At 43.1% G+C, this 16710-nt stretch overlaps 1 protein-coding gene across 1 annotated transcript in view; it reads right to left on the bottom strand.

The window, feature by feature from the left end:
• ILRUN (inflammation and lipid regulator with UBA-like and NBR1-like domains) overlaps positions 1 to 16710 on the bottom strand; it is a 239794-nt gene that overhangs the window by 144794 nt on the left and 78290 nt on the right. Inside the window, exon 3 of the mRNA XM_040424155.1 lies at positions 7211 to 7408. Coding sequence (XP_040280089.1) covers positions 7211 to 7408 — 198 coding nt within the window. The remainder of the gene's footprint in view (positions 1 to 7210; positions 7409 to 16710) is intronic.

Raw genomic sequence — 16710 nt, 5'->3', positions numbered from 1 at the left:
CAAAATTGCACTTTTTTGGCAGATTTGCCATTTTAATATTTTTTTTCCAGTTACAAAGCAAGGGTTAACAGCCAAACAAAACTCAATATTTATGGCCCTGATTCTATAGTTTACAGAAACCCCCCCATATGTGGTCGTAAACTGCTGTATGGGCACACGGCAGGGCGCAGAAGGAAAGGAATGCCATACGGTTTTTGGAAGGCAGATTTTGCTGGACTGTTTTTTTTTATACCATTGTCCCATTTGAAGCCCCCCGGATGCACCCCTAGAGTATAAACTCCAAAAAAGTGACCCGATTTTAGAAACTACAGGAAATAGCTGTTTTGGCACCTTTTTTTTTTTGTTATTTACAACAGGTTAGATCATGTGGTATTTTTATAGAGCAGGTTGTCACGGACGCGGCGATACCTAATTTGTATACAATTTTTTTATTTATGTAAGTTTTACACAATGATTTCATTTTTGAAACAAAAAAAAAAACATGTTTTAGTTTCTCCATAGTCTGAGAGCCATAGTTTTTTAAGTTTTTGGGCGATTATCTTAGGTAGGATCTAATTTTTTGTGGGATGAGATGACTGTTTGATTGGCACTATTTTGGGGTGCATATGACTTTTTGATCGCTTGCTATTACACTTTTTGTGATGTAAGATGACAAAAAATTGCTTTTTTTTACACCGTTTTTATTTTTATTTTTTTACGGTGTTTACCTGAGGGGTTAGGTCATGTAATATTTTTATAGAGTAACTTATTACGGACGCGGCAACACATTAATAAAAAAAAGTATAGATATTAGGTAAGTTTTACACAATTATTTTATTTTTGAAACAAAAAAAAAATCATGTTTTAGGCCCCTTTCACACGGGCGAGTATTCAGCGTGGATGCGATGCGTGAGTTGAACGCATTGCACCCGCACTGAATACCGACCCATTCATTTCTATGGGGCTGTTCACATGAGCGGTGATTTTCATGCATCACTTTTGCGTTGCGTGAAAATCGCAGCATGCTCTATATTCTGCGTTTTTCACGTAACGCAGGCCCCATAGAAATGAATGGAGTTGCGTGAAAATCGCAAGCATCCGCAGGCAAGTGCGGATGCGGTGCGATTTTCACGCATGGTTGCTAGGAAACGATCGGGATGGGGACCCAATCATTATTATTTTCTCTTATAACATGGTTATAAGGGAAAATAATAGCATTCCGAATACAGAATGCATAGTAAAATAGCGCTGGATGCGGCGATACCTAATATGTATACTTTTTTTATTTATGTAAGTTTTACACAATAATATCATTTAAAAAAAAAAAAAAAAAAAAGATGTTTTAGTGTTTCCATATTCTGAGCCATAGTTTTTTTATATTTTTTGGGCGATTGTCTCAGGTAGGGGCTTATTTTTTTGCGGGATGAGGTGACGGTTAGATTGGTACTATTTTGCTGGGCGTACGCCTTTTTGATCGCTTGCTGTTGTACTTTTTGTGATGTAAGGTGACAAAAAAATTGTTTATTTAGCACAGTTTTTATTTTTTACGGTGTTCATCTGAGGGGTTAGGTCATGTGATATGTTTATAGAGCCGGTCGATACGCACGCGGCGATACCCTAATATGTCTATTTTTTTCCCACCCTATTTTTTTTTTTTTTTTTACTTTATTTGGGGAAAATTACATTTTTGTTTATTTTTACTTGAAACTTAATTTTTGGGGGGGAAAACTTTATTATTTACGTAACTTTTTTTTTTCACTTTATTTTTTTGTCCCACTTTGGGACTTGAACTTTTGGGGGTCTGATCCTTTAAAATGCATTCCAATACTTCTGTATTGGAATGCATTGGCTGTATGAGTAATACTGTGTGTATTACTCATACAGCTTCCGGCCTGTGAGATCCAGGGGGCTGGATCTCACAGGCTCCTCACCGGAAGGCAGCGCAGATGCCTCAGGAAGGCATCGCGCTGCCTTCCATGCCATCGGGTCCCCCCTACAGCACCACGGGGACCCGATGGCACCACAACCGCCGCCCGCACAATAAAAAGCCGCAAACCGCAGGTCTGAATTGACCTGCGGTTTGCGGCAATCGCCGACATGGGGGGGGTCACAGGTGCGGCGGTGATGGGAAATACACAGGGCGTACAGGTGTCCTTAAGTACCAGGACATAAGGGCGTACCTGTACGCCCTGCGTCCTGAAGAGGTTAAAAACAGCTCATGCAAGATTGCAGCCTTCATAATAATGTTCATTGAATAAAATTAAAAAGATTACAAACAGAAAATAAAATCAGATTAGAAAAAATAATGTGTGTTACTATTTGGTTTTAACTGGCAGATAACATTTTTAGTGAAACATTTCCTTTAAATTAGCCTGTTTTGTGTTGGTCTAGAACAGGCATGGCCAATTTGCAGCTCTCCAGCTGTTGTAAAACTACAACTCCTGCCAGGCCCTGCTGTAGGTAGTCTGGGCATGCTGGGAGTTGTAGTTTTGCAACAGCTGAAGAGCTTCGGGTTGGCCATCCCTGGTCTAGAACCTACTGGATAGACTGTTGTGTGAATGAGATGTATATTTCTACGGCATAGTAAGGCTACTTTTACACTAGCGTTCGGAGCGGATCCGTCTGATGTTTCATCAGACGGATCCGCTCCGATAATGCAGACGTTTGCATCCGTTCAGAACAGATCCGTCTGTATTATTACTTAGAAAATTTTCTAAGTCTGAAAGTAGCCTGAGCGGATCCGTTCAGACTTAACATTGAAAGTCAATGGGGAACGGATCCGCTTGAAGATTGAGCCATATGGTGTCATCTTCAAGCGGATCCGTCCCCATTGACTTCCATTATAAGTCTGGACGGATCCGCTCGCCTCCGCACGGCCAGGCGGACACCCGAACGGTGTCTGCTCACTGAGCGGAGCGGAGGCTGAGCGCTGGCAGGCGGATGCATTCTCAGTGGATCCGCCTCCACTGAGAATGCATTGGGGCCGGACGGCTGCGTTCAGGACCGCTCGTGAGCCCCTTCAAACGGAGCTCACGAGCGGACACCTGAACGCAGGTGTGAAAGTAGCCTTAGTAGGAAGGTGTCAAGGGAAGTTGTGGGGTAAAAGGAGAGTCCTTTTGTAGAATAGTGATCTGGGCAAGGGATAGATTGGTTGCTGAAATATCAATTACTAAGTACTCGGTTTTACCTGGGAGCGGGTCTGGATTTGGTCGTCTCCCTCGACTACTGCTGCCCAGCCGTATCTGCCTCTTTCGTTTCTGTATCTGTTCCTGCCCCTTTCTAAAAAACGCTGTAGTCTCCCAGAGATGATGGTTCTCCCAGGTCTTGCTGAAATTCAGATTGTGCCACTTGTACACTGAGTTGAGTCTGTAGTCTTCCGCGTCTCTGATGAATTTGGATCTTTTTGTAGTCCCGGTGTGTGTCTGGTAATCTGAAATCTGTTTTCAAATCTGGGCCAGTACTCCTGTGCTAAGATGGAGGCTAATAGAGTTTCGGTCGTTTCAATTTGTTTAGTAAGGGCGTTGATGGTTTGCTGTGCCTTTTTGATGGTCAGTAGTAGATCAAATTAGCACTTTTTATTTTATTTTAAATACTCTTGAAACTATCACAGAATTTGGTCTCATCCTTGAAAAGTCTCTTTATCTTATCTGCAATATACAGCATTGAGTGTCTTTCTTTGACTCACTATACCCACCGGTTCTCTTAGCACATATACTCTAATATACATGTCAATATGAATTTTCTCATAATATGCCTTGACCTTAGAAAATGACCTGATTCTCAATGTGGATATATTTATGTACACATAATCAGGATTGCTTCTGTCTCATGGCATCCGTCCCCCCTACTTACCTCACTATGACATTCTTTCTCTCCTTACTCTTCCTTTTTTCCACTTGACCTTCACTGTACATATAATTACATATCCTAGATGGGTATATATTAAATACATGTATATCTCCTTACAGATTCTGTTGAAAAAGGTTGCATAAACTGAAACGTTCAGGAATTATGGAGTGGCTAAAGTAATAACATTTATCTGGATATGAACTACACTGTATTTGTATGACACTATTGTGAGTAAAAGCATCTAAAAGTACTACTGGGATGCGATAGATTTTGTATACTCTACTAACTACCTGCACTTCTCTATAATCACTCAGAAACGCATAACAGGAGTGTAGATCCCACACACCTACTGCTATTTGTAAGGATATGCTTACCTCCTGGAACTGGCGTCCCAGCTCCACCTCCCGAATGGACATCAGATGCCAGGTCCACTCCGTTCCATGCTGTAATTGCGCAACAATACCTTCTTCTCCCACCAGGGAAAAGGAAGGTCTGACAGCCCACAAATGTCTGCTAATTGATCAAGCACCCAATCAACAGAGACAAGACCATGTCATTCCACAGTTCAGCACTAGTCTGAATACCGCCGGCAAGCAGGGGAATCCAGGGAACTTCAGCGAAGCTAAATATGGATGTAAGGGAGGCCCCAGCCACCGATACTATTCCCCCTGGATCTCACAAAATAGAAGAAAAATCTTCACCCCCTGATGGCACAGTAAAGTCTCTCTCTGACCTGGCCACCGTAGGGACAGGAAACACTGGTTTAAGGTGGTGGGAGGGAGCAATTTAACCATTTTCTGTTCCTGCCCCTACAGAGGTCATGGGACAACCTCCTTGTTGTGACAATTTATTTGATATGCATCAGTTGGTCTACTTACTGTACATACAGTAAAGTACATGTGACTTTTTCATAAAACTCAATGAGGGAGATGCTCCAAAACTGGTGAAAAGGAAAAGTGAAGCAAATGAAATATGAGATGTAATTCGATTGGCTACATGGGAATCTTCTCCACCTTTTCTCTGCACCAACTCTAATGCATCTCCTCCAATCTACTTTTAACAATCTAAGAACATCCAGAATGCACAGCACTTTAAAAGATTATCTTTTTTAGCAGCATAGTTAGTGGGTCAAACTGCAAAATATTATAATTAAAGAGGATTTACACCCCAAAATGGAAGTTAGAGCAGTAGTCAAAATTTGAGAAGTATGCTTTTATTATTTCATACAGATAATGACATTTCACTGTTTAGTTTCAGCATTAATTTTACCAAAAGATATGACAAAGTGTAGCCTTATTGGTTGTCACCTTTGTATCAACTTTTTAGAAATGAGTGGTATACGACTAGTTTCACACTGCCAGAAGGAAATCTGGCAGGTTGTTCTCTGCTTTCTGGATCCTGTAGGCTTTTTCCTGCTCCCTGGATCTGGCATTGCCAGACGTACCAGAATGCCTGCTTGCCCAATTAACTGTAGTGGGATCCGGTGGAGATCAGCTGCTACCCAGCAAATATACAGAGAATTGGCCAGACAAATACCGCTGCACACAGTGGTTTTTGTCTGGCCAATTCCCGGAACTGTCTCCCGGACCTGCTGGATGGAATACCCGGGCGCAGGTCTAAAAGAGCCCTAACTGAGATAAAACAAGATGTCATCAGTTACTGGGATTATGAACAGACCTTTTCAGAAAATATTTAAAGTAAACCTGCCATCCAGATATTGAAGATTTACCTATGCACGTTACCTCATTATTTCAAGCATGTTGTCCCCCAATGGTACAGTAATTATGCTTTTGTGTTTCACAGTTATAGGGAAAATTTACTTTATTTAATGCTTCAGTCGTATGCTAACGAGCACTTTGAAGTCAAGGAGGCTGGCTCTTGCATCCTTCAAGTCTAGTTAGTTGCACAGTTTTCCTGCCTCCTGCTCCTTGAGTGATGTTCAAAGCAGTGGCAACATCAACTCCTCGCCACTCCACATCCAGTGCAAGTGCACTCCATCTCTTACAGGGTACTTGCGCAGTGAAACTGAATGCAGAGCGCCTTGCTTCAGTGCTTTGTGCAGTGATGGTGCTCTCCCAGTCATCCAGGATGAGCCAACATTCCAGGCACACAACATTTCAATGTTACTCTTGTCTGGTGCATGAACAGTAAAGCACTGAAGCCAGACACTGTACACCCAGTCTTCACTGCACAAATGCCCCGGAGGAGACAGAGTTTGCCTGTGCAAGATGTGGAGAGGCGAGGGGATGACATTGCCACTAGTTAATAAAGGGGCAGAAGGCAGGAAAAGAGAGCAGTGAACTTGACACACTCTTGACATCCAAATGCTCATTAACACAGAAAGGAAGCATGGAATAAAGTTAATTTTTCCTGCAACCATAAAACACAAAAGAAAAATAACTGGGACAAAATGCTTGAGATAATAAGGTAATGCACAGTCAAGTATTGAATTTCTGGATGACAGATTCCCCTTAAAAAAATGTAAAAAATAAAATAAAAATCTCAGTACTGTTATAGAAAAAAAAACAAAAAACTGTATTTATGGGAGATCTAACAGAACAAAGTAAATTATTGGCTCCCATTAAAGGGGTTATACCGCTGCTCTATTGACTTCTATAGGGTTGACCTAGTCATTGCTCTGTCAGCCCCATAGAATGAATGAAGTGGTGGAACGACATGCATACCACCGCTTCATTCAGAGAGGGAAGTTGGAAACCCCTCATTCACAGAATCAGTAATCAGACCCCCTACCCATCACCTATTCTATGGATAGGTAGTAAATATTTTTTGTGGGATAACTAGTTTTAATGTTGACTGATGACAGACTCGTTTACGCAAATAGATCAATATAACTTCAGGTAAGATGAAGAAATCTGTTAAGCTAAAGTGGTTCTCCAGGAATTAATACATTAAAATTACTGTAAATACTTAAATATTACATTTTTATAAGTACATTCCCAAAAATCTTTCATTAATTAGAATGGCTCATTTTGTCTAGGCAGCAGTCATCAGGGGAAATAAAATAGCAGCCATTCAATTAGTACACATAAAAAATGTCCTTATTACACAGCAGGACAACTTATTTAAGAACACAAGCTAAAGAGCTGTGTCAGCCTCCACTTTGCCCTGAAGTAACTTGTCCTTCTGTGTGATTAGGACAGGATTTGTGTGTACTAATAGGACTGCGGACATTTTATTTTCTCTAATGATTGCACCTTAGACAAAATGACCCATTACAACAACTAATAAAAAATATTTGGGAATATATTTATAATAAAGTAATTTTTAAGTATTTTTAGTAATTTTATTAATTCCCGGAGAAACCCTTTAAGGATTGAGTCTCTCAAAGACCAAAATAATTATCTGCAATAAATACACTCACCTCCAAAATATAAGCCAGTAGCAGTACACATTCTCCACTGTCCCTGGTACATGCCAGGCTGATTGGGACTGCACATTGGCACACTGACATCTGTCATTTCCTGCGTGTCTAGAGAGCGTACCAATACCATATTCACATGTCCAAACTGATCACCTCCAACATAACGCAGGCATACACCAGGTGGCCAAGCTTCAGATCCTAGAAAAACAACAGAACTAAACTGAGAAAATGAACACATATTAGTGAAAAAGGAAAATTACAAACACAATAATAACTATTCTACCTAATGTATGAGCTTGTGTGTGGCAAGAGTAGAGGGACTATACTGCCACACAGTACAGACATTGTGTGTAATCCTGTTTGAGCTTCCATAGAAAACAATCAGATCAATATTACATTTTCAGACATGCTCTGAAAAACTGAATGTTCGCATCTGATAAACTGTAATGGGTGAATGTAATAGTTTTAGCTAAAGGGGTTTTTCGGATTCCATCAGGTTAGGGTACTTTCACACTAGCGTTTTTCTTTTCCGGCGTTGAGTTCCGTCCTAGGGGCTCAAATCCGGAAAAGAACTGATCAGTTTTATCCCCATGCATTCTGAATGGAGAGTAATCCGTTCAGGATGCATCAGGATGTCTTCAGTTCAGTCTTTTTGACTGATCAGGCTTTTCAGAAAACCATAGCATGTTGTGTTTTTACTTCCGGCCAAAAATCCGGAACACTTTGACTGAACGCCGGATTCGGCCTTTTTTCCTATTGACTTGCATTAACGCCGGATCCGGCAGCCGGTTCCGTCAAACCGGATCCAGCTTTTGCATGTTAAACCTGAAAAATTTGAAAAAAAAAGTCCATAAATGGCGGATCCGTTTTTTCCAATGCATTTTTTCATTGTGATCAAAATCCTGATCAGGATTCAAATGCAATCCGTTTTCACACGTTTTTCCGGATCCGGCGGGCAGTTCCGGTGACGGAATTGAACGCCGGATTCAAACAATGCTAGTGTGAAAGTAGCCTAATGCAGTTTCCTGCAGTGTAAACACCCATTTAATTAGCTTAGCATGGAGAAGGCGGGACCTTATCATCCACATCACTCTCAGAAGCAAAATGCCAAACTTCTTGAGTATACAGACATTTTTAAAGTAGTTGTCCGGGTTCAAAGCTGAACCCGAACATACCCCCATCTTCACCTCTCTGGTCCCCGATATGAGCATCAGAACATTTCATGCTCCAATGTTATCCTTTGCTCAGCGCCGTAATGCTCAGGGAAAAGGCATTTTCTGGAGATCCGGTGATGTACCAGGCTCTCCATAAGGACTGCTAGGCGAAGGATTCCGCCCAGCAGTGAGCCCGGTGACATCACCGGCACTAAAAGGGCGGGCTTTATCGCTGCCCTAGCCTGTAAAACTAGGGCAGTGCTAAATCCTGCCCATCAGAGCCAGTGATGTCACCAAGAACACTGCTGGGCAGAAGACTCCGGTTAGCAGTGTGCCATTGTAAACAAAAAAAAGTGCTTGCCCTGCGCAATACTGCGAAGGGCAAGTGAGAGCATCAGAGCATGAAATGCTCCAATGCTTATATCAGGGGGGCCAGAGGAGTGAAGAATGAGATATGTCCAGGTTCGCCTTTAATGGCGAAAGGTCTACAGTGCAAGCACTGACTTTTCCCTATTTCACTACACTGCAGTCTGCGAGGGAAGCACATGCAATGAAAGTTCACAGCTTTGCTATGCAGGGAATCATAGGGCCCTAACTTCTTTGCATCCATTCATCCTAATTTGATGAAAATTCACATTAAAGGGTACAGCAGAGACTAGAAAACTAGACTGTAAGCAAATGGACATGACATCACAGGAAATTGCAAAGAGGGGAGCAGACAGTATCATGTGACTGCGTTCCAGATGAGGAGATAACCAAATCTATGCTAAGTACAATACAGTACAAAGTGAATTATGGCATACATTAGATACCTTTAAAGGTAATGTGTCAATGATTTTTTTCTAATCAGTTTTTTTTTTCTGTTTCATATTTTTTAATTCTGTTTCTTGAACATGATTATGGGGGCAACGATCTTCCTTAGCTGTTAGATATACACTTTACAGCAGCCACCACTGGGCCATAGACACAATGGAAAGAGAGGGACCTTAATGACTTCGATGGGAGAGTTTTCTAGGGATGCTCTGTGACCTGCTCAGACGTCAGGAGGGAGTAGATAAGCTGTGACCTTAGTATCTTAGGAGTATTGGAGTTATGTTAAAGCTAATTCTAGCTCTAATTGTAGTTCTATTCATCAAAGGCCAAAATTACAAATGAACAGATTTTAGATTTCTTGGACAGGGCTGCCTTATCTAAACTTTCAGATGCATCCCAGGAATTGCTATAAGCCCCCCTTTGAATAGAGGAATTTGAGGAAGCAGCAAGATTGATGGCTGAACGATAAGACTACTGGGGTAGATGGTCTGCCAAAAGAAGTTTTATGAGGTTTAAAGTGTAAGGCTACTTTCACACTGGAGTTTTGCCTTTCCGTTTGCGAGATCCGCTCATGGGTTCTCACAAGCGGTCCAAAACAGATCAGTTTTGCCCTAAGGGTACTTTCACACTAGCGTTATTCTTTTCCGGCATTGCGTTCCGTCCTAGGGGCTCAATACCGGAAAAGAACTGATCAGTTTTTTTCTAATGCATTCTGAATGGAAAGCATTCCGTTCAGGATGCATCAGGATGTCTTCAGTTTAGTCTTTTTGCCTTTTCAGAACGGAGATAATACCGCAGCATGCTGCGGTTTTATCCCCGTCCAAAATTCACTTGGCGGAATGCCGGATCATTTTTTACCATTGAAATGCATTAATGATGGACCCGGCCCCAAGTGTTCCGGCAAAACGGATCCGGCATCACGGTCTGCACATGCTCAGACTGCAAAAAAATGTAAAAAACGAAATGCCGGATCCGTTTTTCCGGATGGAGAGACGGATCCGGCATTTCAATACATTTGTCATACGGATCAGGATCCTGATCCGTATTACAAATGCCATCGTTTTGCATGCGTTTTGACGGAACTGCCTGCCGGAATCCTCTGCCGCAAGTGTGAAAGTACCCTAATGCATTCTGAATGTTAAAGGATCCGCACAGAGTGCAACAGTTTGCCTCCGTTCAGTCTCCATTCCGCTTTGGAGGCGGAAAACAAAACGCTGCTTGCAGCGTTTTGGTGTTCGTCTGACGAAACTGAGCCAAACGGATCCATTCTGAGACACAATGTAAGTCAATGGGGACAGATCCGTTTTCTATGACACAATAGAAAACGGATCCGTCCTCAATTGACTTTCAATGGTGTTCAAGACGGATCAGTCTTGGCTATGTTAAAGATAATACAAACGGATCCGTTCTGAACGGATGCAGACTGTTGTATTATCTGAACAGATCCGTCTGTGCAGAACCATGACAGATCCGCACCAAACGCGAGTGTGAAAGTGGCCTGTTATTTTTTTTGTAATGTGTAGAGCAGCGATACGACCATTTTTTGTAATATACAGAGGACATAAAAAGTCTACACAGCCCTATTAAAATTTCATGTTTCTGTGATGTAAAAAAAAAAAAAGGAGACAAAGATGAATAATTTCAGAACTTTTTCCACCTTTAATGTGACCTATAAACTGTACAACTGAATTGAAAAACAAACTTAAATCTTTTAGGTAGAGGGAAGAAAAAATATAAAAATAAAATAATATGGTTGCATACCCTTAAACTAATATTTTGTTGAAGCACATTTTGATTTTATTACAGCACTCAGTCTTTTTGGGTATGAGTCTATCAGCATGGCACATTTTGACTTGGCAAGATTTATCCACTCTTCTTTGCAAAAACACTCCAAATCTGTCAGATTGCGAGGGCATCTCCTGTGCACAGTCCTCTTCACATCACCCCACTGATTTTCAATCGGATTCAGGTCTGGGCTCTGGCTGGGCCATTCCAAAACTTTAAATCTTCTTCTGGTAAAGCCATTCCTTTGTTGATTTGGATGTATGCTTTGGGTCGTTGTCATGCTGAAAGATCACGTTCCTCTTCATGTTCAACTTTCTAGCAGAAACCTGAAGGTTTTGTGCCAATATTGACTGGTATTTGGAACTGTTCATAATTCCCTCTAGCTTAACTAAGGCCCCACTTCCAGCTGAAGAAAAACAGCCCCAAAGCATGGTGCGGCCACCACCATGCTTCACTGTGAGTATGGTGTTCTTCTGGTGATGTGCAGTGTTGTTTTCGGGCCAAACATATCTTTTGGAATTATGGCCAAAAAGTTCAACCTTGGTTTCAGCAGACCATAACACCTTTTCCCACACCTTTTCCCACATGCTTTCGGGAGACGAGATGTGTTTTTGCAAAATGTAGCCTGACTTGGATGTTTTTATTCGTAAGAAAAGGCTTTTGTCTTGCCACTCTACCCCATAGCTCAGACATATGAAGAATACGGGAGATTGTTGTCACATGTACCTGTGACGATTCGCAATCTCAGCAACACGAAGAAATCACGAATGCGTGCGGTTTTAAAATGACCAGAGCCTTCGTCTGCACACAAAGAGTTAAAAAAAAATATTTCAACCCAAAGTAATTCACCCTTGCTAGCACAGCTCACAGAACACAGGTACAATTAGCACCTTCTTGCCAAAGAATCTTCCTGCCCCCATGCCAGGTTAAGTACCCATCAATCTGGTATTTTCTTGACAGAACCTCCTAAAAACTTCCTATCTGTAGTCGGAGCGGCTCCGGCATCGCAGGAGATCACACACCTATGGCCTGGGCAGCGAGCTTCAGAAGAAAAGGACAGATCCTTATCACACAGCTGGTTGGTACAGGAAGGAAGATGACCTGAAAGTCACCTTCAATCTATAGACTTCATATTTTTCCCATATTTTCCTAATATTTCATAGGTTATGGAAATATGACAGGAACCATCTCTTCAGAGATGGTTTCGGTTCTTCAAACCCACCTTCTAGGAAACCCGCGGGCAAATCAGAGATTCCCACTCTGAGATATAAAGGTTCTCAGGCACCCTGTATTATCTTCTAGTCGTATTTGTTATCAGATGATGCCTAAAATGTACTGATTATCAATGTCAACTATATTTCTTGATTGGACTTACGGGATATGGAGAAATGGGCAAAGCAAAGATTCTGCCAGATTTTCTCCCTATGGGGCAAAGGACTGCCCCTGTTCCAATTACACAACGCTGGAGCTGTACATGTCATAACCACTCCCCGCTTCAGAGTGGGTAAAAACAGTGACACACTCAGGTCCTGGGTCTTTCACCTACCATCTGACGTCGACTAACATCACGATCGCCTGCTGGACACGGGCACCCCGCCATCTTGGATTATTCCTTTCAAAGACTTTGACTTTTACTGGACACTACGACGGTAATTCTGAACTTACAGACATTCTATTCCCTTCCACCTCTTACCTATTTCTATCCAACCAATCTGTTCGACTGGCAGGTATATTTATCTGTCAGTTTTAATGTATATATTTTTTGTGTATAGTTTTTAGAATAAAACTAACGATTGCATCTGACCTCAGAAGAGACATACTACCGCATTATCTTATTTTTCTAAATTGTTGATTGGTTAGCTAGGTTGCAAATAACCTTTTCTTCCCTTTAGGATTAGCTAGCCGGGGTCTCTTTGCCCCGATTCAATACGAAGAGTGGTGGCAGCAAATTAATCCGATTTCCAGCGTGAAATCGATAATTTTCATTTTTCTGATTGGTTGGTGTGCCCATACATGATACAATCTTAAACGTCTGCTGTGCTCACAGTGGATTCGCCTCCATCTCTAGTGGACGAGACCTGTATGGCAACTGTGGCATAGAACGACGGGATTGGCGGGTGGTTTGTCATAGTACCACACAGCCAGTACTTGCCAGATATTCCTGCAGCTCCTTTAATGTTGCTGTAGGCCTTTTGGTAGCCTCCCAGACAATTTTTCTTCTCGTCTTTTCATCAATTTTGGAGGGACGTCCAGTTCTTGGTAATGTCACTGTTGTGCCATATTTTCTCCCCTTCACTGTGTTCCAGAGTATATCTAATGCCTTGGAAATTCTTTTGTACCCTTCTCCTGATTGATACATTTTAACAATGAGATCCCTCTGATGCTTTGGAAGCTCTCTGTGGACCATGGCTTTTGCTGTAGGATGTGACTAAGAAATGCCACGAAAGTGCGTATACCCTTCACATTTTTGTAAATATATTATATCTTTTCATGGGACAACAGTGAAGATATGACACTTTTATACACTGTAATGTAGTCAGTGTACAGCTTGTATAACAGTGTAAATTTGTTGCACCCTCAAAATAACTCGACACAGCCATTAATGTCTAAACTCTTGGCAACAAAAGGGAGTAAACTCCTAGTGAAAATAGACAAATTGTGCCCAAAGTGTCAATATTTTGTATGGCCACCATTATTTTCCACCACTGCCTCTCTCTTGGGCATGAAATTCACTAGAGCTTCACAGGTTGCCACTGGAATCCTCTTCCTCTCCTCCATGACAATATCACGGAGCTGGTGAATGTTAGAGACCGTGTGCAACTCCACCATGCATTTAAGGATCCCCCACAGATGCACAATAAGGTTTAGGTATGGAGATATGCTTGGCCAGTCCAGCACCTTTACCGTCAGTTTCTTTAGCAAGGCAGTGGTCGTCTTGGAGGTGTGTTTGGGTTGTTATGTTGGAATACTGCCCTGCAGCCCAGTTTCCGAAGGGAGGGGATCATGCTCTGCTTCAGTGTCTCACAGTACATGTTGGCATTCATGGTTCCCTCAATGAACTGTAGCTCCCCACAGTCAGCAGCACTCATGCAGCCCCAAACCATGACACTCAAACCACCATGCTTGACTGTAGGCAAGACACTTGTCTTTGTTCTCCACCCCTGCCACACACGCTTGACACCATCTCAACAAAATAAATTCATCTTGGTCTCAACAGACCACAGGACTTGGTTCCACTAATCCATGTCCTTAGTTTGCTTGTCTAAAGCAAACTGCAGGCTTTCTTGTGCATCATCTTTAGAAGATGCTTCCTTCTGGTATGACAGCCATGCAGACAAAATTGATGCAGTGTGCAGCCTATGGTCTGAGCACTGACAGGCTGACCCCCACCCCCCTTTAACCTCTGCAGCAATGCTGGCAGCACTCAAATGTATATTTTGAAAAGACAACCTCGGATGACGCTTATCACGACCGGCGTGCCGATCACATACGTGACGCAAAGGGAGGGAAAAGGAAGGCCCTGTCCAAGGGAGAGGGAAATATGGTGACCCCTAACTCACCTTGAGGCTGGCACCTGACTGCCCTGACGTCCCTAGATGGGTTTCTCACCCGTATGCCGATCACATGCCTAAACTCTGGCTTTCCCTAAGATGAGCCCTACGTAGTGAATAGGGCGGTGGGAACACTAGTCCGCACCACTAACACTAAAGGGAAACACTAGGGAGAAGACAGACAATACTGACAAAACATAGTCCCAGGTGGGCGACAACCAACCAACAGGGATCCGGAGGGTAATGGTCTGGTACGACAACCAGGGATAACAACAACTCAGCTCCAGTGGGTCAGTATAGAAGTCCAGGCAGGAAGCTCTACATCTGGCAACCAGAGAAGTGGGAGAGGGGAATATAAGGAGGTTGGGAGTGCCGGACAAGAAACAGCTGAGGAGAAGAATCTACGGATCCCTGAGTCAGACAAAAAGGATTGCAAGGCAAACCCAGAAAGTTACCATTAAGTAACAGCGCTATCTTTAGACATAGAGCGCGCAGCCATCCGCTGCGACTTCCTGACCCCGGGTATAACGGAGTCAGACGTGGCTCTTGACACCCTCGTGACAACGCTGAGCACATACACTCAAATTCTTTGGTCGACCATGGCGAGGCCTGTTCTGACTGAAACCTGTCTTGTTAAACTGCTGTATGGTCTTGGCCACCGTGCTGCAGTTCAGTTTCAGGGTGTTGGTAATCTTTTCATAGCCTAGGCCAGTGGTGGCGAACCTACGGTACGGGTGCCAGAGGAGGCACTCAGAGCCCTCTCTGTGGGCACCCACGCCCTGGAAACAATCGATGGTGTACAAATATGCCTTAGACTTTTCCTGCCATTCATCAGTGCAGGGCGCACTATGAACAGCACAGGCAGAGCACTGATTGTAGGTAAGCTATTATAGCTAAATTATAAAGTACATGGAAGAATAACTATATTAGTATTCAGGTTAAATTGCTGTGTTGTGGGTTTTGAGTTGCAGTTTGGGCACTCAGTCTCTAATAGTCTAATAGGCCACCTTTATGTATAGCAACAATTCTTTTTTTCAGATCCTCAGAGAGTTCTTTGCCATGAGGGGCCATGTTAAACTTCCAGTGACCAGTATAAGTGTGTGAGAGCGATAACACCAAATTTGACAAACCTGCTCCCCATTCACACATGAGACCTTGTAACAACAAGTCACATGACACTGGGGAGGGAAAATAACTAATTGGGTACAATTTGGCCATTTTCACTAGGGGTTTACTCACATTTGTTGCCAGCTGTTTAGACATTAATGTCTATATGTAGTTATTTTGAGGTCACACCAATGTGAGGGGTGTACTCACTTTTGTGATCACATACACACACACACACACACACCTTAGTACCAAAAGTAGGGGGAAAAAATGACTCTTATAGGACGAATACGGGGGGGGGGGGGGGGGGGTCCGTTGCATTGCATGTGTCCGGTACACGTAGGGAACTTGAAAAAAAGAGCCCAACCACAACGAAAAGAGGGAAGAGTCGGCGGCGCTTCTATGTGCAGGAGAGCCCGGCCCAGAAGTGCTTCTGTGTGGAGAGCCCGGCCGGCAGTGTTCCTGCCCATGTGTTTAGAATATGGGCGGTGCGCTTAAGCAGGGAGACTATGGGCGGGAGCAGGCTTTTCTTTGCTACTTGCCTTCTCCGCCTCTATGTCGTCCCATGTGACTGATCCATTGTACGTGCAGCCCTGTACAGTACAAGGCCAGTCCACAGTGCTGTTCATTGCTGACCTACAGTGCTATTAACAGTGTAGAGTAAGAAGAGGCTCTCCTGTGAAAAAGGTACTAAGTATTAAAGTGCCTCCTCCCTCATAAGTGTGTCACAGCAAATCCCCCCCATAACATTGTCAGCAGCAGATCCCCCCATAACATGTCAGCAGCAGATCCCCCCATAACATGTCAGCAGCAGATCCCCCCATAACATGTCAGCAGCAGATCCCCCCATAACATGTCAGCAGCAGATCCCCCCATAACATGTCAGCAGCAGATCCCCCCATAACATGTCAGCAGCAGATCCCCCCATAACATGTCAGCAGCAGATCCCCCCATAACATGTCAGCAGCAGATCCCCCCATAACATGTCAGCAGCAGATCCCTCCATAACATGTCAGCAGCAGATCCCCCCGTGTCAGCAGCAGATCCCCACATAACAGGTCAGCAAAGGATCCCCCTATAACATGTCAGC

This window comes from Bufo bufo, chromosome 3, assembly GCF_905171765.1.
Source record: "Bufo bufo chromosome 3, aBufBuf1.1, whole genome shotgun sequence".
Classification (NCBI taxonomy): domain Eukaryota; kingdom Metazoa; phylum Chordata; class Amphibia; order Anura; family Bufonidae; genus Bufo; species Bufo bufo.
This window is presented reverse-complemented; position numbering and strand designations above follow the sequence as displayed.